Source organism: Oncorhynchus kisutch, linkage group LG21 (assembly GCF_002021735.2).
Source record: "Oncorhynchus kisutch isolate 150728-3 linkage group LG21, Okis_V2, whole genome shotgun sequence".
In the NCBI taxonomy this organism is placed as follows: domain Eukaryota; kingdom Metazoa; phylum Chordata; class Actinopteri; order Salmoniformes; family Salmonidae; genus Oncorhynchus; species Oncorhynchus kisutch.
In genome coordinates this window covers 260,111-285,301 of record NC_034194.2, presented here as the reverse complement: position 1 = coordinate 285,301, position 25,191 = coordinate 260,111, and the positions used below count along the sequence as shown (strand labels likewise).

The 25,191-nt window shown below is 44.6% G+C and overlaps 1 protein-coding gene across 7 annotated transcripts in view; it reads right to left on the bottom strand.

The window, feature by feature from the left end:
- The window catches only part of LOC109880232 (MAP/microtubule affinity-regulating kinase 3), a 177,074-nt gene that overhangs the window by 30,547 nt on the left and 121,336 nt on the right, over positions 1-25,191 (bottom strand). For 4 of the 7 annotated variants that reach the window (XM_031800767.1, XM_031800770.1, XM_031800771.1 and 1 more), the window contains exons 7-12: positions 21,012-21,068; positions 18,387-18,623; positions 15,750-15,890; positions 6,628-6,727; positions 835-947; positions 138-291 (exon numbers count right to left, since the gene is read on the bottom strand). In XM_031800767.1, coding sequence (XP_031656627.1) covers positions 138-291; positions 835-947; positions 6,628-6,727; positions 15,750-15,890; positions 18,387-18,623; positions 21,012-21,068 — 802 coding nt within the window. The remainder of the gene's footprint in view (positions 1-137; positions 292-834; positions 948-6,627; positions 6,728-15,749; positions 15,891-18,386; positions 18,624-21,011; positions 21,069-25,191) is intronic. The other 3 variants (XM_031800768.1, XM_031800772.1, XM_031800774.1) reach the window with 1 other exon arrangement.

The following is a 25,191-nucleotide window of genomic DNA, read 5'->3' as shown; positions in this document are numbered from 1 at the left end:
TGCTCTCTCCATGCCCCCTCTGCTCTCTCCATGCCCCCTCTGCTCTCTCCATGCCCCCTCTGCTCTCTCCATGCCCCCTCTGCTCTCTCCATGCCCCCTCTGCTCTCTCCATGCCCCCTCTGCTCCCTCCCCCTCACCCTGGTCGCTGTAGCGTCTCTGTTTCTGGGTGCTGGAGATGGACCGCTGGGTCTTGAGATGGGCAGAAGACTGGCCGTTGTTGTTGTGCTCGCTGGCAGGCCGTGCCTTGGCCAGAGACAAGTTACTGCTAGAGCTGGAGTCACTAGCCTCCAACTTCGAGAGAGAAGAAAAGTTTCCTATTAAATCACGCTGCAGATGAGTTTTACTGTATTTTTTGGTTCTGTGCTCTTTGGAAAAGTCACTCAATATGTTTCACATAGCATTTCAAATAGGGACATTTGTGACTGTGACTGTATCATCCAAACAGACTGTGTCACTTCAGATATTATGCATGTCATTTGGTTTCAAACCTGTATACTTTCAACCACTTACATACCCCTAAACCTTGATTTTAAAAGAATTATTGTGCTAAAAGCAAGGAACCAATACATGATAGAACCAGTGCTTTCTAACATGGTCATTTATGGCCAGGTACTGGGTCAATCCCAAATCGTTCCCTTAACCCTACACACTTGTGGAGATTGAGAGGATTTGATTGGTATTAGCAATATTGTGAAACTTCCACCGAGCCTATCTGAGGGCAAGGTGAAGCTATTACCAGATTGATTACACAGGTCAAATCCTCTCAGCATCTGCCCAGTGCAGGGCTTGGGGGACAATTTGGGATTGGGCCACTTTTGCCCAGTCTGTCCTTACCTCTGTGGACTTCCTGCCCAGTAGCAGGTAGGTGGCAGTGATCTCATCGTACTTCATCCTGGTTAAAGACTCAGTGACCTCCTCTTGAGTGTAGCCCATCTCCACCATGATGTCTGCAGGGAATCAGGAGTGGGACAGGACAGGCATTAGCCTCACGAAACGTGGTACGGATCTTTTTAGACCTTAGAACTGGAACCACCATCAGAAGCTAGCCTTCAGAGGCCAGCCAGGTAATTAGCTACTAGCTATTTAGTCATTGTTAGCCACTGCTAGCAGTCTTTACCTTTAGCACAGACACCAGCCACTTTAGCCCGGATAATATCTGCCAGTCTGCACAGCGCAATATCAGCCCTGAGCATAACAGACTGCTTTTTTCCCCCCACTACATCTCCGGATTCCTGCCGCAAGCTCTGGACCATTACACCGGATCATCGCAGCTAGCTAGCGGCTACCAAGTGGCTATCGTGGCTAACGCCCTTGTCCAGAAGCAAGCACCAGTTAGCCGTGAGATAGGCCCATTCCCCCAGCTAGCAAACAAAGTACACCAACTACAATACCTCTCTTGCCAATTGGCCTGGACCTTCTATCGACACGGAGCCCCGCGTGTCGATAGTCCTGCTCTACATGCCTCAGTTACCTCCCTTGCCCCACCCCCCACACATGCGGAAACAGCACCTAGTTTAACTGCCACTTGCAGAGATGCAGCCTCTCTCATCGTCACTCAATGTCTAGGTTTACCTCCACCCTACCATGCCCTTGCCTGAGCATTATGCCCTGAATCTATCCTACCACGCCCAGAAGTCTGCTCCTTTTACTCCGTTCCGAACGCACTAGACGACCAATTCTTATAGCCTTTAGCTGTACCCTCATTCTACTCCTCCTCTGTTCCTCTGGTGATGTAGAGGTTAACCCAGGCCCTGTGTGTCCCCAGGCGCTCTCATTTGTTGACTTCAGTAACCGGAAAAGCCTTGGGTTCATGCATGTTAAAATCAGAAGCCTCTTCCCTAAGTTTGTTTTATTCACTGCTTTAGCACACTCCGCCAACCCGGATGTCCTAGCCGTGTCTGAATGCTGGCTTAGGAAGGCCACCAAAAATTCAGAAATTTCCATCCCCAATTACAACATTGTCCATCAAGATAGAACTGCTAAAGGGGGAGGAGTTGCAATCTACTGTAGAGATAGTAGGACAGAGCTCTGCAAGCTATCAAGGTCTCTGCCCAAACAGCTCGAGCTACTACTTTTAAAAATCCATCTCTCACTGTTGCCACTTGTTATAGACCCCCCTCAGCTCCCAGCTGTGCCCTGGACACCATATGTGAATTGATTGCCCTTTTCAGGGAAGTTAGGAACCAATATATACAGGCAGTTTGAAAAAGCTAGCCTTGGCTTTTCTAACAGAAATTTGCATCCTGTAGCACTAATTGAAAAAAGTTCTGGGACACTGTAAAGTCCATGGAGGATAAGAACACCTCCTCCCAGCTGCCCACTGCTCTGAGGCTAGGAAACACTGTCACCAATGATAAATCCACAATAATCGAGAATTTCAAGAAGCATTTCGCTACGGCTGGCCCCGCTTCCAACTGGTTACCCCAACCCCGGCCAACAGCTCAGTGCCCCCCCCCCCCCCGCGCTTCTCGTTCACCCAAATCCAGACAGCTGATGTCCTAAAAGAGCTGCAGAATCTGGATCCATACAAATCAACTGGACTAGACAATCTGGACCATCTCTTCCTAAAATTATCCACCGCCATTGTCGTAACCCCTATTACTAGTCTGCTCAACCTTTCTTTCGTATCATCTGAGATTCCTAAAGATTGGAAAGCTGCCGCGGTCATCCCCCTCTTCAAAGGGGGAGACACTCTAGATCCAAGCTGTTACAGACCTGTATCTATCCTACCCTGCATTCTAAAACCTTTGAAAGCCAAGTGAACAAACAGATCACTGACCATTTCGAATCCCACCGTAACTTCTCCGCTATGCAATCTGGTTTCCGAGTTGGTCACGGGTGCACCTCAGCCACGCTCAAGGTCCTAAACAATATCATAACCGCCATCAATAAGAGACAATACTGTGCAGCCATCTTCATCGACCTGGCCAAGGCTTTCGACTCTGTCAATCACCTTATTCTTATCGGCAGACTCAAAAGCCTTGGTTTCTCTAATGACTGCCTCGCCTGGTTCACTAACTACTTCTCTGATAGAGTTCAGCGTGTCAAATCAGAGGGCCTGTTGTCTGGACCTCTGGCAGTTTCTATGGGGGTGCCACAGGGTTCAATTCCCGGTCTGACTCTTTTCTCTGTGTATATACAGTGCCTTGCGAAAGTATTCGGCCCCCTTGAACTTTGCGACCTTTTGACACATTTCAGGCTTCAAACATAAAGATATAAAACTGTATTTTTTTGTGAAGAATCAACAAGTGGGACACAATCATGAAGTGGAACGACATTTATTGGATATTTCAAAAAAAAAAACAAATCAAAAACTGAAAAATTGGGCGTGCAAAATTATTCAGCCCCCTTAAGTTAATACTTTGTAGCGCCACCTTTTGCTGCGATTACAGCTGTAAGTCGCTTGGGGTATGTCTCTATCAGTTTTGCACATCGAGAGACTGAAATTTTTTCCCATTCCTACCTTGCAAAACAGCTCGAGCTCAGTGAGGTTGGATGGAGAGCATTTGTGAACAGCAGTTTTCAGTTCTTTCCACAGATTCTCGATTGGATTCAGGTCTGGACTTTGACTTGGCCATTCTAACACCTGGATATGTTTATTTTTGAACCATTCCATTGTAGATTTTGCTTTATGTTTTGGATCATTGTCTTGTTGGAAGACAAATCTCCGTCCCAGTCTCAGGTCTTTTGCAGACTCCATCAGGTTTTCTTCCAGAATGGTCCTGTATTTGGCTCCATCCATCTTCCCATCAATTTTAACCATCTTCCCTGTCCCTGCTGAAGAAAAGCAGGCCCAAACCATGATGCTGCCACCACCATGTTTGACAGTGGGGATGGTGTGTTCAGGGTGATGAGCTGTGTTGCTTTTACGCCAAACATAACGTTTTGCATTGTTGCCAAAAAGTTCAATTTTGGTTTCATCTGACCAGAGCACCTTCTTCCACATGTTTGGTGTGTCTCCCAGGTGGCTTGTGGCAAACTTTAAACGACACTTTTTATGGATATCTTTAAGAAATGGCTTTCTTCTTGCCACTCTTCCATAAAGGCCAGATTTGTGCAATATACGACTGATTGTTGTCCTATGGACAGAGTCTCCCACCTCAGCTGTAGATCTCTGCAGTTCATCCAGAGTGATCATGGGCCTCTTGGCTGCATCTCTGATCAGTCTTCTCCTTGTATGAGCTGAAAGTTTAGAGGGACGGCCAGGTCTTGGTAGATTTGCAGTGGTCTGATACTCCTTCCATTTCAATATTATCGCTTGCACAGTGCTCCTTGGGATGTTTAAAGCTTGGGAAATCTTTTTGTATCCAAATCCGGCTTTAAACTTCTTCACAACAGTATCTCGGACCTGCCTGGTGTGTTCCTTGTTCTTCATGATGCTCTCTGCGCTTTTAACGGACCTCTGAGACTATCACAGTGCAGGTGCATTTATACGGAGACTTGATTACACACAGGTGGATTGTATTTATCATCATTAGTCATTTAGGTCAACATTGGATCATTCAGAGATCCTCACTGAACTTCCGGAGAGAGTTTGCTGCACTGAAAGTAAAGGGGCCGAATAATTTTGCACGCCCAATTTTTCAGTTTTTGATTTGTTAAAAAAGTTTGAAATATCCAATAAATGTCGTTCCACTTCATGATTGTGTCCCACTTGTTGTTGATTCTTCACAAAGAAATACAGTTTTATATCTTTATGTTTGAAGCCTGAAATGTGGCAAAAGGTCGCAAAGTTCAAGGGGGCCGAATACTTTCGCAAGGCACTGTATTAATGATGTCGATCTTGCTGCGGGCGATTCTGTGATCCTCATTTGCACACACTGTATACAGATTTTCTATTGTTTTATTGTCTGTACGGTTGTTTATCCCCATGTGTAACTTTGTGTTGTTGTTGGCGTTGCACTGTTTTGCTTTATCTTGTCTTCTGACCCTCTCAACTTCCCCGTCTCTCCCTCGCCTCTATTCAATAAAGAAACAAATATGTGAGGAGAAAAGCAAATAACCAATAGGCTGGGAGCGTGTGAACATATGTGAGGAGAAAAGCAAATAACCAATAGGCTGGGAGCGTGTGAACATATGTGAGGAGAAAAGCAAATAACCAATAGGCTGGGAGCGTGTGAACATATGTGAGGAGAAAAGCAAATAACCAATAGGCTGGGAGCGTGTGAACATATGTGAGGAGAAAAGCAAATAACCAATAGGCTGGGAGCGTGTGAACATATGTGAGGAGAAAAGCAAATAACCAATAGGCTGGGAGCGTGTGAACATATGTGAGGAGAAAAGCAAATAACCAATAGGCTGGGAGCGTGTGAACATATGTGAGGAGAAAAGCAAATAACCAATAGGCTGGGAGCGTGTGAACATATGTGAGGAGAAAAGCAAATAACCAATAGGCTGGGAGCGTGTGAACATATGTGAGGAGAAAAGCAAATAACCAATAGGCTGGGAGCGTGTGAACATATGTGAGGAGAAAAGCAAATAACCAATAGGCTGGGAGCGTGTGAATATCGCCATTTCCTATTTGTTAAGGGGGAACCAAAAATACTAGGGGTATTGAACTTATTCATTTAATTGAATAAAAATGATTAATCCCACAAGGCTAAATTGTATGTTCAGCAACAACATACTAATGCATACATTAGAGACATATTGACAGAGCACTGACGGCTGGTGAAACAAACATAACCTAACCCAAAAACAAAATCTAAAATGGAGACCGTAAATAAAGGTGAATAAACTGTACATAATGTGGGGAACCAAACAGGGCCTCCTTGTTGTTGAGACTGTGGAATATCCTCTGACACACACTCGTCTCTCTCCCACTGCTGAGTGAGATCAATGCTGCCATCGACAGAGGGCATGGTAGGGGAGGGGGCAAGCCCTGGGGGTCCGAGTGGAAAGAACAAGGCCTGCCAGACTGTATCGACTTGTGGATCTGTGTGGATCTGTGTGTGCGTTTGTGTGTTCGCACACACACATGTATTTCAATAATGACTGTGTTACTGAGTGTGGTTGTGTTAATGCATGGTCGTGCATGATTTTTAATGACTCTGTGTGTGTTAAGGTGTGTGTGTGTCTAAGTGAAGTGCTAGACCATGTGCTGCCTGCGTGTCTGAAAACAACACAGGCTCACGTTGGGCACAGCATGCAAGGCTAGCCCCTAACACAGGGGGGTAAGGGGCGATTCCCTCTAAATACATGTGCCTACCCATCTGAATCAGGTGTGTTAGAGATAGACAGGATCAAAAGCCTGTATACTCAGTAACTCTCCATGAAGCGGCATGACCATCCCTGGTTTAATAAAGTCATTGACTCTCCCAAATGGCACCCTATTCCCTACATAGTGCACTACTTTTGACCAGAGCCCTATCAATCATAGTACATTATTTAGGGAATGGGATGCCATTTAGGACGATACAGTGTATAGATTTATAGATGTAAAGCCAGTCCCCAATTCCCTCCCTAACCCTTCCTTAATGCAGATCTAAGGTGTAAGCAATATGGTAGATGCTCCACCCCTACACTCTTCAAACTTATACCTGTTCAGATCTGAAAACATTGAAAGGTAAGGAAGCAAATTGGGAGCCGCTGATATATATAGAGAGAGGAGTGTTGGAGTCAATGTACCTATTCTCTTCTGGTCTGTGATGTCCTGTTCTGGCTCCATGAATGGCTTCAGTTCATTCTCCTCTAGGCCTGCGTTTATCCACCGGTCCTTCATGATTTGCTATGAGGAAGAAGGACAGAACAAACATCAGTCTCGGCTCTAGAGGCCCAATTACCCGCCAAACGAAGTGGAATTTCATAACAGTGATGCCTAATCCTAAATCAACCACTCTCCCCTACATTGTGCGCCTATGCACTTAGATCTGTAATAGATACAGCAATTTGTAAATATTTCAACCTAAGCTATCAAAAGGTAAAATTAGGGGCCATTATAATATTGCTTATCTCATCTTTTCAGATGTACCCAAGTGAGGTAATGGCGAGGGCCCACGGGTAGGGGCAAGGGGTCGATTTGGGATTGGGTAAAATAGTGGCAATACAGTGCATTAAGAAAGAATTCAGACCTCTTCACTTTTTCTACATTTTGTTACGTTACAGCCTTATTCCCCATAATAACAAAGCGAAAACAGGTTTTTAGAAATGTTTGCTAATTACATTTTATTTATTTTTTTACAGAATTACCTAATGTACATAAGTATTCAGACCCTTTACTCAGTACTTTGTTGGCAGCAAAAACAGGACGAGTCTCATAGCAAAGGGTCTGAATACTTTAGCAAAAAGTTTTCACTTTGTCAGTATGGGGTATTGTGTGGAGATTGAGGGAAAAAATGTAACTCAACCAATTTTAGAACAAGGCTGTAATGTAGCAAAATGTGGAAAAATTTAAGGGATCTGAATACTTTTCGAAGGCACTGTTTGTGCCAGTCTCTTTCTGCTTCGGCCAACTCTTTTCTCATGGGCTTGTTTGACAACTCTGCTACTCAAGTCACAGCCTGGACGTCTGCTGGTGTTAGATTCTTCCTGGTAGTAAAATGATTGATTCATTTCACTGAATGGCCCGAGATGCCATTCACCTAGGTTGTGTTCATTGGGGCACACCACAGAAAACATTTCAAAATGTTTTTCAACACAGAACACAAACGAGCGTTGGTGCCACATGAAGTCGACCCTAGTGTCCCATGTCTGAACAGTTCCTTGATTAGAAGGGAAGGTTGAAAACCAGCAGAGTGGCGGACCTCCAGGTCCAGATTTGGGATGGGGGGGGGGGGGGGGGGGGGGCAGGGTTGGGACCAATTCCAATTTCTTTTCAAATCAGGAATTGACTGAATTGAAATAAAATTCACCCCAACTCAGGATGAGGGTCTATAGAAGGACTGTCGATCAGTAGAGTAGTTTACTGGGGTCACATTCAGCAGAGAACTTTACATACCATTCAGATTGAAAAATAAATCCTTCTCTCTCAAGTGGAAATCGTGTCAACTCTATACAATATATCTATATCTGCAACATCCTGAACGCGACCCGGGATCCTTTCCAATGGGGAGCATCTGAGAAGTTGAATGGGGGAGCCAGGGTTGGGTTCAGTTCCATTTCACTTCAGCCATTTCAGGGAATCGAAGGCGTGGTTCAAATTCTTGGGACTTCGAGCATAAAGCAAGATTGAGATCTTAGTGTTTTCATTCCGAGCTCGGTAAAAAAGCAGTTTTCCTAAAATGGCCTTGTAAATGAGAATGTACCAGTGTTTGAGCCTGCATGTTGCTAGTAATGTCCACCTGACAGCACTGTAGAGATCACAGAGAGTTAGACGTCTCTGATTGGTGACGAAACAAAGGGCTGCAAAGATGCACAGTGCCAAGAGCCTTCATTGTAGAGCTCGAGTCTTGAGTCACATAAACAGTATGACCATAGTCCAAGTACAAGAAAACTATTTTCTGGTGGCATAGGAAAACAAGCTTTGTGCCGGAGTATACGCAGCTGGCGTTTCCTGGCAATGTTCTCCACGTGGGTGGTGAAGCCACTCCTCATCCACCCTCCCAGATATGTGTACGTTCTGATTTGCTCTATAGAATGTCAATCCAAGGTAGTAATTACATGCTTGTCAGGATGGTATTAGAAAATAGCATTTTGATTTAGAAGATTCTGTTGAATGATGTTAGAGCTTTTTCAAAAGCCAAAGTTAAACTGCTGTCACTTGAATAGAGAACAGTGTCTTCCACGTAAAAATGTACATCAGCTGTCTCAATATGGCTCCCAATGATGTTGATATAGATAATAAACAGGGGACCTAAAATCGATCTTTACGGTGTCCGACTAACAACCATCTGGCTTAACACACTGTGCTTGAAAATACAGAGAGAGGTACTCAGTAATGTGTTGTATTGGATTTGCCCCAAACATAACACCTTGTATTCAGGACAAAAAGTGAATTGCCTTGTTGTAAACAGGATGCATATTTTTATTCTGTACAGGCTTATTTATTTTCACTCTGTCAAAGAGGTTATTATTGTGGAATAAGTACAATGTTGTTGATCCATCCTCAGTTGTTGCCTATCACAGCCATTAAACTCTGTAACTGTTTTAAAATCACCATTGGCCTCTGTTTCCTTCCTCTACGCAACTTAGTGAATCTTTGTAGTGATTGGGTGTATTGCTACACCATCCAAAGTGTAATTAATAACTTCACCGTGCTCAAAGGGTTATTCAATGTCAGCTTTTTGTGTTTTTACCCATCTACCAATAGGTGCCCTTCTTTGTGAAGCATTGGAATACCTCCCTGGTCTTTGTGGTTAAATCTGTATTTGAAATTCATTGCTTGCTAAGCAAATGTTTACTCCTAAACCTATCTAGGCTTGCATTAACAAAGGAGTTGACTACGTATTGACTCAGGACATTTCAGCTTCATTGTTTATTAATTTATAAATAAATAAAAATAGTAATAATAATTAATTCCACTTTGACAATATGGGGTATTGTGTGTAGGCCAGTGACCAAAAATATCTACATTTAATATTCAGACTTTAACATAACAAAATGTGGAAAAAGTCAAGGCACTCTTGTTCACAAACCACTCCAGACATTACCAGTAATCCCCATACACTTCAATATCTGCACCAAGACAGACAGTATGGTCCACACTGTCAAACGGCTTTGACTAGTCTATCGATACAGATACACAATGAAGATTCCTATCTAGAACACAGTGAATATCACTCAAAACCCTCAACGTTGCTATGACAGTTATGTGGCTAGACCTGAAACCTGATTGCATACCACTCAAAATATAGTTTTCCTGGAGGCAAGGCCTCCAATACCTCTGCCAGAACAGACTATTTAGATGTGGGCCAATAGTTATTCAGAAGAATGTGATCACCTCCTTTCAAAAGAGGTTGGACAAATCCTGATTTCCACAACTTGGATATTTCATTCTAGGGTGAGATTAAAGATGCATGTTCTCATCATCCTGAAACTTGAAAGCATTTTACAGGACAATACTCATCCCCTTCACTCAAAATGCAGTCACAGCAGCAGCCAGACAAGGGGAAAGAAACTTCTTCCAGCCAGACAAGGGGAAAGAAACTTCTTCCAGCCAGACAAGGGGAAAGAAACTTCTTCCAGCCAGACAAGGGGAAAGAAACTTCTTCCAGCCAGACAAGGGGAAAGAAACTTCTTCCAGCCAGACAAGGGGAAAGAAACTTCTTCCAGCCAGACAAGGGGAAAGAAACTTCTTCCAGCCAGACAAGGGGAAAGAAACTTCTTCCAGCCAGACAAGGGGAAAGAAACTTCTTCCAGCCAGACAAGGGGAAAGAAACTTCTTCCAGCCAGACAAGGGGAAAGAAACTTCTTCCAGCCAGACAAGGGGAAAGAAACTTCTTCCAGCCAGACAAGGGGAAAGAAACTTCTTCCAGCCAGACAAGGGGAAAGAAACTTCTTCCAGCCAGACAAGGGGAAAGAAACTTCTTCCAGCCAGACAAGGGGAAAGAAACTTCTTCCAGCCAGACAAGGGGAAAGAAACTTCTTCCAGCCAGACAAGGGGAAAGAAACTTCTTCCAGCCAGACAAGGGGAAAGAAACTTCTTCTAGCCAGACAAGGGGAAAGAAACTTCTTCTAGCCAGACAAGGGGAAAGAAACTTCTTCCAGCCAGACAAGGGGAAAGAAACTTCTTCCAGCCAGACAAGGGGAAAGAAACTTCTTCCAGCCAGACAAGGGGAAAGAAACTTCTTCCAGCCAGACAAGGGGAAAGAAACTTCTTCCAGCCAGACAAGGGGAAAGAAACTTCTTCCAGCCAGACAAGGGGAAAGAAACTTCTTCTAGCCAGACAAGGGGAAAGAAACTTCTTCCAGCCAGACAAGGGGAAAGAAACTTCTTCCAGCCAGACAAGGGGAAAGAAACTTCTTCCAGCCAGACAAGGGGAAAGAAACTTCTTCCAGCCAGACAAGGGGAAAGAAACTTCTTCCAGCCAGACAAGGGGAAAGAAACTTCTTCTAGCCAGACAAGGGGAAAGAAACTTCTTCCAGCCAGACAAGGGGAAAGAAACTTCTTCCAGCCAGACAAGGGGAAAGAAACTTCTTCCAGCCAGACAAGGGGAAAGAAACTTCTTCCAGCCAGACAAGGGGAAAGAAACTTCTTCCAGCCAGACAAGGGGAAAGAAACTTCTTCCAGCCAGACAAGGGGAAAGAAACTTCTTCCAGCCAGACAAGGGGAAAGAAACTTCTTCTAGCCAGACAAGGGGAAAGAAACTTCTTCCAGCCAGACAAGGGGAAAGAAACTTCTTCCAGCCAGACAAGGGGAAAGAAACTTCTTCCAGCCAGACAAGGGGAAAGAAACTTCTTCTAGCCAGACAAGGGGAAAGAAACTTCTTCTAAAGAAAATGGAAACAGATAGATATGGGGACTATTTTATTCTAACAGGCATTAGGCTGTATAATAGATAGTCTGTTGGTCCCTCCAGTATACACCATATTGCACTTTCACTTTAAATATGTAGCTATAGCACTTTGAATTCATTATTGTGTAGTTTAGGTTGTATGTATTATTAAGCACATCCCCCTGGTGGGACGTTGATATGAATCTAAAGGAGAAGCAATGACGTCTGCAGCTCCGAGACAGAGAACCTGGAGAAGGCTTTTTACTTCATTTCACCTTAGGTAGACCAGTTGAGAACAGGTTCTCATTTACAACTGCCACCTGGCCAAGATAAAGCAAAGCAGTGCGACGCCAACAACACAGAGTTACACATGGGATAAACAAACACACAGTCAATAAGACAATAAAATAATCTATATACAGTGTGTGCAAATGTAGAAAGATTAGGGAGGTAAGGCAATAAATAGGCCATAGTGGTGAAATAATTACATTTTGAAAATAAACACTGGAGTGATAGATGTCCAGGAGATGAATGTGCAAGTAGAGATAGTGGGGTGCAAAGGAGAAAGAAAATAAATAACAACATGGGGATGAGGTAGTTGGTTGGGCTATTTACAGATGGGCAATGTATAGGTGCAATGATTGGTAAACTGCTCTGACAGCTGATGCTTAAAGCTAGTGAGGGAAAAATAAGTCTAAAAATAAGTCTCCAGCTTCAGTGATTTTTGCAGTTCGTTCCAGTCATTGGCAGCAGAGAACTGGAAGGAAAGGCGGCCAAAGGGGTTGACCAGTGAAATATACCTACTGGAGCGAGTGCTACGGGTGGGTGCTGCTATGGTGACCAGTGAACTGAGATAAGGCGGGGCTTTAGCTAGCAAAAACGTATAGATTACCTGGAGCCAGTGGGTTTGGCGACGAATATGAATCAAGGGCCAGCCAACAAGATTGTGCAGGTCGCAGTGGTGGGTAGTATATGGGGCTTTGGTAACAAAACGGATGGCACTGTGATAGACTACATCCAATTTGCTGAGTAGAGGGTTGGAGGCCATTTTGTAAATTACATCGCCGAAGGCAAGGATCGGTAGGATAGTCAGTTTTACTAGGGTATGTTTGGCAGCATGAGTGAAGGCTGCTCTGTTGCGAAATAGGAAGCCAATTTTAGATGTAATTTTGGATTGGAGATGCTTAATGTGAGTCTGGAAGGAGAGTTTACAGTCTAACCAGACACCTAGGTATTTGTAGTTGTCCACATATTCTAAGTCAGAACCGTCCAGAGTAGTGATGCTAGATGCACGGGCAGCGATCGGTTGAAGAGCATGCATTTAGTTTTGCTTGCATTTAAGAGCAGTTGGAGGCCAGGGAAGGAGTACTGTATGGCATTGAAGCTCGTCTGGAGGTTTGTTAACACAGTGTCCAAAGATGGGCCAGAAGTATACAGAATGGTGTCGTCTGCGTAGAGGTGGATCAGAGAATCACCAGCAGAAAGAGCGACATCATTGATGTATACCGAAAAAAGAATTGGCCTGAGAATTGAACCCTGTGGCACCCCCATAGAGACTGCCAGAGGTCCGGACAACAGGACCTCCGATTTGACACACTGAACTCTATCTGAGAAGTAGTTGGTGAACCAGACGAGGCAGTCATTTGAGAAACCAAGGCTTTTGAGTCTGCCAATAAGAATGCAGTGATTGACAGAATCGAAAGCCTTGGCCAGGTCGATGAATACGGCTACACAGTACTGTCTTTTATCGATGGCGGTTATGATATCGTTTAGGACCTTGAGTGTGGCTGAGGTGCACCCATGACCAGCTCTGAAACCAGATTGCATAACGGAGAAGATATGGTGGGATTCGAAATGGTCGATGATCTGTTTGTTGGCTTTCGAAGACTTTAGAAATGCAGGGTAGGATAGATACAGGTCTATAACAGTTTGGGTCTAGAGTGTCACCCTTTTTGAAGAGGGAGATGACCGCCTCAGCTTTCCAACCTTTAGGGATCTCAGACGATACGAAAGAGAGGTTGAACAGGATAGTAATAGGAGTTGCGACAATTGTGGCGGATAATTTTTTTAAAGAAAGGGTCCACATTGTCTAGCCCAGCTAATATGTAGGGGTCCAGATTTTGCAGCTCTTTCAGAACATCAGCTATCTGGGTTTGGGTGAAGGAGAAATGGGGGAGGGAGTGTCGGGTAATTTCCCAGGGGGCGCATATGGACCTTTAACCAATAACCAATAACCTGCATCAAGAAAATGATGATTAAGAGTTCAGAATAAAGGTTCTCAATTACCACCTGTGAGTCAACCAGCAGTTGTTTAGGGAGCTGTGCATCTCCTTTGCACTCTAAACTTTTTTAAATGTTGAACGATTATTCAGATTATCAGCAGTAGACTTGAGATAGTGGTCTGCTTTCGGGTCATAGCCACAACCTGATTCCCAAAGGCATTTAAAAGCCATCCAATCATCAGCTGAATCAGACCTTAAGCCCACAAAGCATTACGTTTCCTTATGATTGCTAGTTCATCTGAGAACCAAGGGCTGTCTCTGCCTGTAATTCTGTTTTGTTTGAAAGGGGCATGCTTGTTGCATGATTCCTGAAATGGCTGTCTCTGCCTGTAATTCTGTTTTGTTTGAAAGGGGCATGCTTGTTGCATGATTCCTGAAATGGCTGTCTCTGCCTGTAATTCTGTTTTGTTTGAAAGGGGCATGCTTGTTGCATGATTCCTGAAATGGCTGTCTCTGCCTGTAATTCTGTTTTGTTTGAAAGGGGCATGCTTGTTGCATGATTCCTGAAATGGCTGTCTCTGCCTGTAATTCTGTTTTGTTTGAAAGGGGCATGCTTGTTGCATGATTCCTGAAATGGCTGTCTCTGCCTGTAATTCTGTTTTGTTTGAAAGGGGCATGCTTGTTGCATGATTCCTGAAATGGCTGTCTCTGCCTGTAATTCTGTTTTGTTTGAAAGGGGCTTGTTGCATGATTCCTGAAATGGCTGTCTCTGCCTGTAATTCTGTTTTGTTTGAAAGGGGCATGCTTGTTGCATGATTCCTGAAATGGCTGTCTCTGCCTGTAATTCTGTTTTGTTTGAAAGGGGCATGCTTGTTGCATGATTCCTGAAATGGCTGTCTCTGCCTGTAATTCTGTTTTGTTTGAAAGGGGCTTGTTGCATGATTCCTGAAATGATTTATGGAAGTTTAAAAAAAAAGAAGCAAATTCAACATCAGGGATGAATTCAAGTTTATTCCAGGCAAAGTTTAAAAAATCATGTACAAAACCCTGAGTATCAAACTGCTTCCAATTCCTTTTCATGATAATACGTGAAGGAAGTTTAGGAATTGAAGCAAAATCAATTAGGATTTTAGTGGACAGTTTGCATTCAACCTTGCTACAACAGTGGCGGTCGGTTCCGTTTCAGATGAGGGAGGACAATACATTTGTTTTATGCACATTTCTATTACAGCATATTGGATGACTGTCATCCATTTTCCATTCACCCAGCTCAAAACATCATTGAAAGGCTGAGGCTACTACATGATACTTAAACTTTCCATATACCCATCATGAGGTTGCTACAACCTAGCCTATGAATGACATTTTACAACTCACACTATATTCGAAAAATATTCAGACCCTTGACTTTTGTTACGTTCCAGCCTCATTCTAAAATGGATTGAATACTTTTCAAATCAATCTACACACAATGCCCCATATTGACAAAGCAAAAACAGGTTTTTGCCCCTAGACACTGATCTAAGGTCAGTTTTAGATAAATACACAGGGACACATGTGATGAGAGTGGTAGGACTGCCTTTAGCTGTTTAATTAATTATGTCTGTTTCCTCAGTACAGGGAGATGAGTGAGTGTACAGACAGGACTATGGTGTAGATGGGGGAGGGATAGGTGTGTGTGTGTGTGTGTGTGTGTGTGTGTGTGCGTGTGTGCGCACGTCTAGCAGTGGGAAATCTACTCTATCGGATGGAAGACGTGTGTGTGCACGTACCAGCGTGTGCACATACCAGCGTGTGCACGTACCAGCGTGTGCACGTACCAGCGTGTGCAAGTACCAGCGTGTGCAAGTACCAGCGTGTGCACGTACCAGCGTGTGCACATACCAGCGTGTGCACGTACCAGCGCGTGCACGTACCAGCGTGTGCACGTACCAGCGTGTGCACGTACCAGCGTGTGCACGTACCAGCGTGTGCACGTACCAGCGTGTGCACGTACCAGCGTGTGCACGTACCAGTGTGTGGGCATGAAGGTGCTGTGTTCAAACCTTGCATCCCAAACATCTCCACACAGACAGAAACCATGCAGGAGTGACGTGAAGAAGGAAGGAGTCCGTGGACGGCGAAGTAACATAAGTAGTAAGCGTAAGACATATTTACGTTTCGGACATCCTCCCTCACCTCAAGTGTACCACGCTTGGATGGGTTGAGCACCAAGAAGCGCTTGAGGAGGTTTTCGCAGTCGGTGGACATGTAGAAAGGGATACGGTATTTACCCCTTACAACACGCTCTCTCAGCTCCTATAGGGGGAGATAGAGAGGAGAGGTTAAAGGCAGGGTCGGAGGTTTAGAGATCAGGGGTCAGTCGGTGGACATGTAGAAAGGGATACGGTATTTACCCCTTAGAACACGCTCTCTCAGCTCCTATAGGGGGAGATAGAGAGGAGAGGTTAAAGGCCGGGTCGGAGGTTTAGAGGTCAGTCGGTGGACATGTAGAAAGGGATACGGTATTTACCCCTTACAACACGCTCTCTCAGCTCCTATAGGTGGAGATAGAGAGGAGAGGTTAAAGGCAGGGTCGGAGGTTTAGAGGTCAGGTGTCAGTTGGTGGACATGTAGAAAGGGATACGGTATTTACCCCTTAGAACACGCTCTCTCAGCTCCTATAGGGGGAGATAGAGAGGAGAGGTTAAAGGCAGGGTCGGAGGTTTAGAGTTCAGGGTTCAGTCGGTGGACATGTAGAAAGGGATACGGTATTTACCCCTTAGAACACGCTCTCTCAGCTCCTATAGGGGGAGATAGAGAGGAAAGGTTAAAGGCAGGGTCGGAGGTTTAGAGGTCAGGGTTCAGTCGGTGGACATGTAGAAAGGGATACGGTATTTACCCCTTATAACACGCTCTCTCAGCTCCTATAGGGGGAGATAAAGAGGAGAGATTAAAGGCAGGGTCGGAGGTTTAGACGTCAGGGGTCAGTCGGTGGACATGTAGAAAGGGATACGGTATTTACCCCTTAGAACACGCTCTCTCAGCTCCTATAGGGGGAGATAGAGAGGAGAGGTTAAAGGCAGAGTCGGAGGTTTAGAGGTCAGGGGTCAGTCGGTGGACATGTAGAAAGGGATACGGTATTTACCCCTTACAACACTCTCTCTCAGCTCCTATAGGGGGAGATAGAGAGGAGAGGTTAAAGGCCGGGTCGGAGATTTAGAGGTCAGTCGGTGGACATGTAGAAAGGGATACGGTATTTACCCCTAAGAACACGCTCTCTCAGCTCCTATAGGTGGAGATAGAGAGGAGAGGTTAAAGGCAGGGTCGGAGGTTTAGAGGTCAGTCAGTGGACATGTAGAAAGGGATACGGTATTTACCCCTTAGAACACGCTCTCTCAGCTCCTATAGGGGGAGATAGAGAGGAGAGACTAAAGGCAGGGTCGGAGGTTTAGAGGTCAGGGTTCAGTCGGTGGACATGTAGAAAGGGATACGGTATTTACCCCTTATAACACGCTCTCTCAGCTCCTATAGCGGGAGATAGAGAGGAGAGACTAAAGGCAGGGTCGGAGGTTTAGACGTCAGGGGTCAGTCGGTGGACATGTAGAAAGGGATACGGTATTTACCCCTTAGAACACGCTCTCTCAGCTCCTATAGGGGGAGATAGAGAGGAGAGGTTAAAGGCAGAGTCGGAGGTTTAGAGGTCAGGGGTCAGTCGGTGGACATGTAGAAAGGGATACGGTATTTACCCCTTACAACACTCTCTCTCAGCTCCTATAGGGGGAGATAGAGAGGAGAGGTTAAAGGCCGGGTCGGAGGTTTAGAGGTCAGTCGGTGGACATGTAGAAAGGGATACGGTATTTACCCCTTACAACACGCTCTCTCAGCTCCTATAGGGGGAGATAGAGAGGAGAGGTTAAAGGCAGAGTCGGAGGTTTAGAGGTCAGGGGTCAGTCGGTGGACATGTAGAAAGGGATACGGTATTTACCCCTTAGAACACGCTCTCTCAGCTCCTATAGGGGGAGATAGAGAGGAGAGGTTAAAGGCAGGGTCGGAGGTTTAGAGGTCAGTCGGTGGACATGTAGAAAGGGATACGGTATTTACCCCTTAGAACACGCTCTCTCAGCTCCTATAGGGGGAGATAGAGAGGAGAGGTTAAAGGCAGGGTCGGAGGTTTAGAGGTCAGGGTTCAGTCGGTGGACATGTAGAAAGGGATACGGTATTTACCCCTTACAACACGCTCTCTCAGCTCCTATAGGGGGAGATAGAGAGGAGAGGTTAAAGGCAGGGTCGGAGGTTTAGAGGTCAGTCGGTGGACATGTAGAAAGGGATACGGTATTTACCCCTTACAACACGCTCTCTCAGCTCCTATAGGTGGAGATGGAGAGGAGAGATTAAAGGCAGGGTCGGAGGTTTAGAGGTCAGTCGGTGGACATGTAGAAAGGGATACGGTATTTACCCCTTACAACACGCTCTCTCAGCTCCTATAGGGGGAGATAGAGAGGAGAGGATAAAGGTCGGGTCGGAGGTTTAGAGGTCAGGGGTCAGTCGGTGGACATGTAGAAAGGGATACGGTATTTACCCCTTACAACACTTTCAGCTCTTACAGAGGATATATAGACCCTGTGTCTCAACCTGTCTCCCAAAGTGTGCAATCTGGTACTCTTCCCCACGCAGTTAGCATGGTATGCAAGTGTAAGCATGGACGAGATGGAGTTTTTACCATTCTTACACTAGTCCTTTCCTTTCATTTAGGACAGATGGGTAGAGAATTGGGACATAAGAGTGAAGGCCAGAGTTAACACACATACACACCTTGAGGTTCTGACCGTCGAAGGGCAGCGACCCTGACACCAGCGTGTACAGTATGACCCCCAGGCTCCAGACGTCCACCTCAGGCCCGTCGTACTTCTTCCCCTGGAACAGCTCTGGGGCGGCGTAGGGAGGGGAGCCGCAGAACGTGTCCAGCTTACTGCCCATTGTGAACTCGTTACTGAAGCCAAAGTCGGCAATCTTGATGTTCATGTCAGCGTCTAGGAGTAAGTTCTCAGCCTGGTGGGGGCGGGGGAGAGAAGGTGAAGTGGGTGTGTTTGTGTCTGGTATTTATTCAGTGATGGGAAACACTGAACATTGTTGTTGTTTACAATTAAAAGGGGGAGGTAGATGGGTAGGTTTTACACCGGTACTAGTGAACTATAGGTGGGGTGTGTGGGGACCCCATTCAGTGTGACACAAGATGTCGATCCCATGTGGCTTAGTTGGTCGAGCATGGAGCTTTCAATGCCACAGTTGTGGGTTTCATTCCAACGGGGGACAAGTACGAAAAATGTATCCACTCAACGACTGTCAGTCGTTCTGGATAAGAGCGTCTGCTAAATGACTCACATCTACAATAATAATATATGTTGTACACTAAACATTTATATCCCTAACATTACATCCTCCTGAACAGGATACAGGTCTCGTGACGTGCCTGTGGATCTCCTCAATAAGTTATATCAGCTAATAATGCAGACAATAACAGGCACTTCTAATGCAGTAACAAATAAGTGCATTCACAGTACAATAAGAAGTAGGCACAGTTCTTTCTTTCTTCTTGTTTCTACCACTCTTACTCTCCCTCTAATGTTTGTCTACCCAACTCTTTCAACTCCCTCCAAAGATTATCTATGGGGTTGAGATCTCGAGACTGGCTAGGCCACTCCAGGACCTTGAAATGCTTCTTACGAAGCCACTCCTTTGTTTCCCGGGCGGTGTGTTTGGGATCATTGTCATGCTGAAAGACCCAGCCACGTTTCATCTTCAATGCCCTTGCTGATGGAAGGAGGTTTTCACTCAAAATCTCACGATAGATGGCCCCATTCATTCTTTCCTTTACACGGATCAGTCGTCCTGGTCCCTTTGCAGAACAACAGCCCCAAATCATGATGTTTCCACCCCCATGCTTCATAGTAGGCATGGTGGTCTTTGGATGCAACTCAGCATTCTTTGTCCTCCAAACATGACAAGTTGAGTTTTTACCAAAAAGTTATATTTTGGTTTCATCTGACCATATGACATTCTCCCAATCTTCTTCTGGATCATCCAAATGCTCTCTAGCAAACTTCCAGACGGGCCTGGACATGTACTGGCTTAAGCAGGGGGACACGTCTGGCACTGCAGGATTTGAGTCCCTGGCGGCGTAGTGTGTTACTGATGGTAGGCTTTGTTACTTTGGTCCCAGCTCTCTGCAGGTCATTCACTAGGTCCCCCTGTGTGGTTCTGGGATTTTTGCTCACCGTTCTTGTGATCATTTTGACCCCACGGGGTGAGATCTTGCGTGGAGCCCCAGATCGAGGGAGATTATCAGTGGTCTTGTATGTCTTCCATTTCCTAATAATTGCGCCCACAGTTGATTTCTTCAAACCAAGCTGCTTACCTATTGCAGATTCAGTCTTCCCAGCCTGGTGCAGGTCTACAATTTTGTTTCTGGTGTCCTTTGACAGCTCTTTGGTCTTGGCCATAGTGGAGTTTGGAGTGTGACTGTTTGAGGATGTGGACAGGTGTCTTTTATACTGATAACAAGTTCAAACAGGTGCCATTAATACAGGTAACAAGTGGTAACAACAGGTCTGTGGGAGCCAGAAATCTTGCTTGTTTGTAGGTCACCAAATACTTATTTTCCACCATAATTTGCAAATAAATTCATAAAAAATCTCATTTTGTCTGTCATAGTTGAAGTGCACCTATGATGAAAGTTACATCATAGGTAGAACATAGGTAGAACTTGCACAATTGGGAGAACTTGCACAATTGGGAGAACTTGCACAATTGGGAGAACTTGCACAATTGGGAGAACTTGCACAATTGGGAGAACTTGCACAATTGGGAGAACTTGCACAATTGGGAGAACTTGCACAATTGGGAGAACTTGCACAATTGGGAGAACTTTCACAATTGGGAGAACTTGCACAATTGGGAGAACTTGCACAATTGGGAGAACTTGCACAATTGGGAGAACTTGCACAATTGGGAGAACTTGCACAATTGGGAGAACTTTCACAATTGGGAGAACTTGCACAATTGGGAGAACTTGCACAATTGGGAGAACTTGCACAATTGGGAGAACTTGCACAATTGGGAGAACTTGCACAATTGGGAGAACTTGCACAATTGGGAGAACTTTCACAATTGGGAGAACTTGCACAATTGGGAGAACTTGCACAATTGGGAGAACTTTCACAATTGGGAGAACTTGCACAATTGGGAGAACTTGCACAATTGGGAGAACTTTCACAATTGGGAGAACTTGCACAATTGGGAGAACTTGCACAATTGGGAGAACTTGCACAATTGGGAGAACTTGCACAATTGGTGGCTGACTAAATTGCCCCACTGTATGTATGCCAGGGTACATGTGTGTATGCGTGTGTGTGTGTGTGTACATAAAGTGTTCATTACCTTCAGGTCTCTGTGTACAATCTTTTTCTGATGGCAGTACTGCACAGCTGACACAATCTGGAAAGGACCAAGACCATAGAATTAAAGTTAGAAGATATTATGGCATTTATAAGTTGTTATAAAAGTTATTCTAACTACAGCCCTTTAGATTTGGAGTTTGACACGTGACAGAGGAGCTTGGGATTCATTTGGGACTGGACAACACTGTCTGGTGTGTGAGTGTGTTAGTGTGTGTGTGAGAACCTGCACCCACTTCTCAGAACTTCATTGATTGGACAACAGGGAAGTGACTGTGGCCAGTACTGAGTCACGCACGGTGTGTGTCTGTGTGTGTATGTTAGATCTGGGGGGTTTGCCCATCCAGGTAAGCAGGGGCTGAACAGAACTAGCTAGTGACTGATTATTGTCAACATCATACTATATAACTACAACAATATCTATCAATGTACCTATCCATTGGGGTAATACATATCAATGTACCTATCCATTGGGGTAATACATATCAATGTACCTATCCATTGGGGTAATACATATCAATGTACCTATCCATTGGGGTAATACATATCAATGTACCTATCCATTGGGGTAATACATATCAATGTACCTATCCATTGGGGTAATACATATCAATGTACCTATCCATTGGGGTAATACATATCAATGTACCTATCCATTGGGGTAATACATATCAATGTACCTATCCATTGGGTAATACATATCAATGTACCTATCCATTGGGGTAATATATATCAATGTACCTATCCATTGGGGTAATACATATCAATGTACCTATCCATTGGGGTAATATATATCAATGTACCTATCCATTGGGGTAATATATATCAATGTACCTATCCATTGGGGTAATATATATCAATGTACCTATCCATTGGGGTAATATATATCAATGTACCTATCCATTGGGGTAATATATATCAATGTACCTATCCATTGGGGTAATATATATCAATGTACCTATCCATTGGGGTAATACATATCAATGTACCTATCCATTGGGGTAATACATATCAATGTACCTATCCATTGGGGTAATATATATCAATGTACCTATCCATTGGGGTAATATATATCAATGTACCTATCCATTGGGGGTAGTAATCAATATCAATGTTACCTATCCATTGGGGTAATATATATCAATGTACCTATCCATTGGGGTAATACATATCAATGTACCTATCCATTGGGGTAATATATATCAATGTACCTATCCATTGGGGTAATATATATCAATGTACCTATCCATTGGGGTAATACATATCAATGTACCTATCCATTGGGGTAATATATATCAATGTACCTATCCATTGGGGTAATACATATCAATGTACCTATCCATTGGGGGTAATACATATCAATGTACCTATCCATTGGGGTAATACATATCAATGTACCTATCCATTGGGGTAATATATATCAATGTACCTATCCATTGGGGTAATACATATCAATGTACCTATCCATGGGGTAATACATATCAATGTACCTATCCATTGGGGTAATATATATTTGGGGTAATATATATCAATGTACCTATCCATTGGGGTAATATATATCAATGTACCTATCCATTGGGGTAATATATATCAATGTACCTATCCATTGGGGTAATATATATCAATGTACCTATCCATTGGGTAATATATATCAATGTACCTATCCATTGGGGTAATATATATCAATGTACCTATCCATTGGGGTAATACATATCAATGTACCTATCCATTGGGGTAATATATATCAATGTACCTATCCATTGGGGGTAATACATATCAATGTACCTATCCATTGGGGTAATATATATCAATGTACCTATCCATTGGGGTAATACATATCAATGTACCTATCCATTGGGGTAATACATATCAATGTACCTATCCATTGGGGTAATACATATCAATGTACCTATCCATTGGGGTAATACATATCAATGTACCTATCCATTGGGGTAATATATATCAATGTACCTATCCATTGGGGTAATATATATCAATGTACCTATCCATTGGGGTAATATATATCAATGTACCTATCCACTGGGGTAATATATATATCAATGTACCTATCCATTGGGGTAATATATATCAATGTACCTATCCACTGGGGTAATATATATATCAATGTACCTATCCATTGGGGTAATATATATCAATGTACCTATCCATTGGGGTAATATATATCAATGTACCTATCCATTGGGGTAATATATATCAATGTACCTATCCATTGGGGTAATATATATCAATGTACCTATCCATTGGGGTAATACATTTTCATTTTATTAATGCTGGTGTGTTCTGGTTGCTCTCCTCTCCCCCTCGATCCTCCTCTTTTATCCCATCCCTCTTCCCCCCCACCTCCCCTCTCCTTTACTCCTCTTTTATCCCATCCCTCTTTTCTCCCCCGCACCTCCCCTCTCCTTTACTCCTCTTTACCCATCCCTCTTCCCCCCTCCACCTCCTTTACTCCTCTTTCATCCCATCCCTCTTTTCTCCCCCCCACCTCCCTTCTCCTTTACTCCTCTTTTACCCATCCCTCTTTTCTCCCCCTCCCCTCTCCTTTACTCCTCTTTTATCCCCCCCACCTCCCCTCTCCTTTACTCCTCTTTTACCCATCCCTCTTTTCTCCACCTCCCCTCTCCTTTACTCCTCTTTACCCATCCCTCTTTTCTCCACCTCCCCTCTCCTTTACTCCTCTTTTACCCATCCCTCTTTTCTCCACCTCCCCTCTCCTTTACTCCTCTTTTACCCATCCCTCTTTTCTCCCCCTCTACCCTCCTTTACTCCTCTTTTACCCATCCCTCTTTTCTCCCTCCCCTCCCCTTTACTCCTCTTTATCCCATCCCTCTTTTCTCCCCCCCACCTCTCCTCTCCTTTATTCCTCTTTTATCCCATCCCTCTTTTCTCCCCCCCACCTCCTCTCCTTTACTCCTCTTTTACCCATCCCTCTTTTCTCCACCTCCCCTCTCCTTTACTCCTCTTTTACCCATCCCTCTTTTCTCCACCTCCCCTCTCCTTTACTCCTCTTTTGCCATCCCTCTTTTCTCCACCTCCCCTCTCCTTTATTCCTCTTTTATCCCATCCCTCTTTTCCCCCCCACCTCCTCTCCTTTACTCCTCTTTTACCCATCCCTCTTTTCTCCACCTCCACCTCCTTTACACCTCTTTTACCCATCCCTCTTTTCTCCCCCTCCACCTCCCCTCTCCTTTACTCCTCTTTTACCCATCCCTCTTTTCTCCCCCTCCCCTCTCCTTTACTCCTCTTTATCTCATCCCTATTTTCTCCCTCCACCTCCCTCTCCTTTACTCCTCTTTTACCCATCCCTCTTTTCTCCCCCTCCCCTCTCCTTTACTCCTCTTTATCTCATCCCTATTTTCTCCACTCCCCTCCCCTCTCCTTTACTCCTCTTTTACCCATCCCTCTTTTCTCCCCCTCCCCTCTCCTTTACTCCTCTTTATCTCATCCCTCTTTTCTCCCCCTCCCCTCTCCTTTACTCCTCTTTATCTCATCCCTATTTTCTCCACTCCCCTCCCTCTCCTTTACTCCTCTTTTAACCCATCCCTCTTTTCTCCCCCTCCCCTCTCCTTTACTCCTCTTTATCTCATCCCTATTTTCTCCACTCCCCTCCCTCTCCTTTACTCCTCTTTTACCCATCCCTCTTTTCTCCACCTCCCCTCTCCTTTATTCTTCTTTATCCCATCAATCTTTTCTCCCCCTCCCCTCTCCTTTACTCCTCTTTTACCCATCCCTCTTTTCTCCCCCTCCCCTCTCCTTACTCCTCTTTTACCCATCCCTCTATTCTCTCCCTCCCCTCTCCTTACTCCTCTTTTATCCATCCCTCCTTTCTCCCCCTCCCCCTCCCCTCTCCTTTACTCCTCTTTTACCCATCCCTATTTTCTCCCCCTCTCCCTTACTCCTCTTTTACCCATCCCTCTTTTCTCCACCTCCCCTCTCCTTTACTCCTCTTTTACCCATCCCTCTTTTCTCCACATCCCCTCTCCTTTACTCCTCTTTTACCCATCCCTCTTTTCTCCACCTCCCCTCTCCTTTACCTCCTCTTTTACCCATCCCTCTTTTCTCCCCCTCCACCCTCCTTTACCTCCTCTTTACCCATCCCTCTTTTCTCCCTCCCCTCCCCTTTACTCCTCTTTATCCCATCC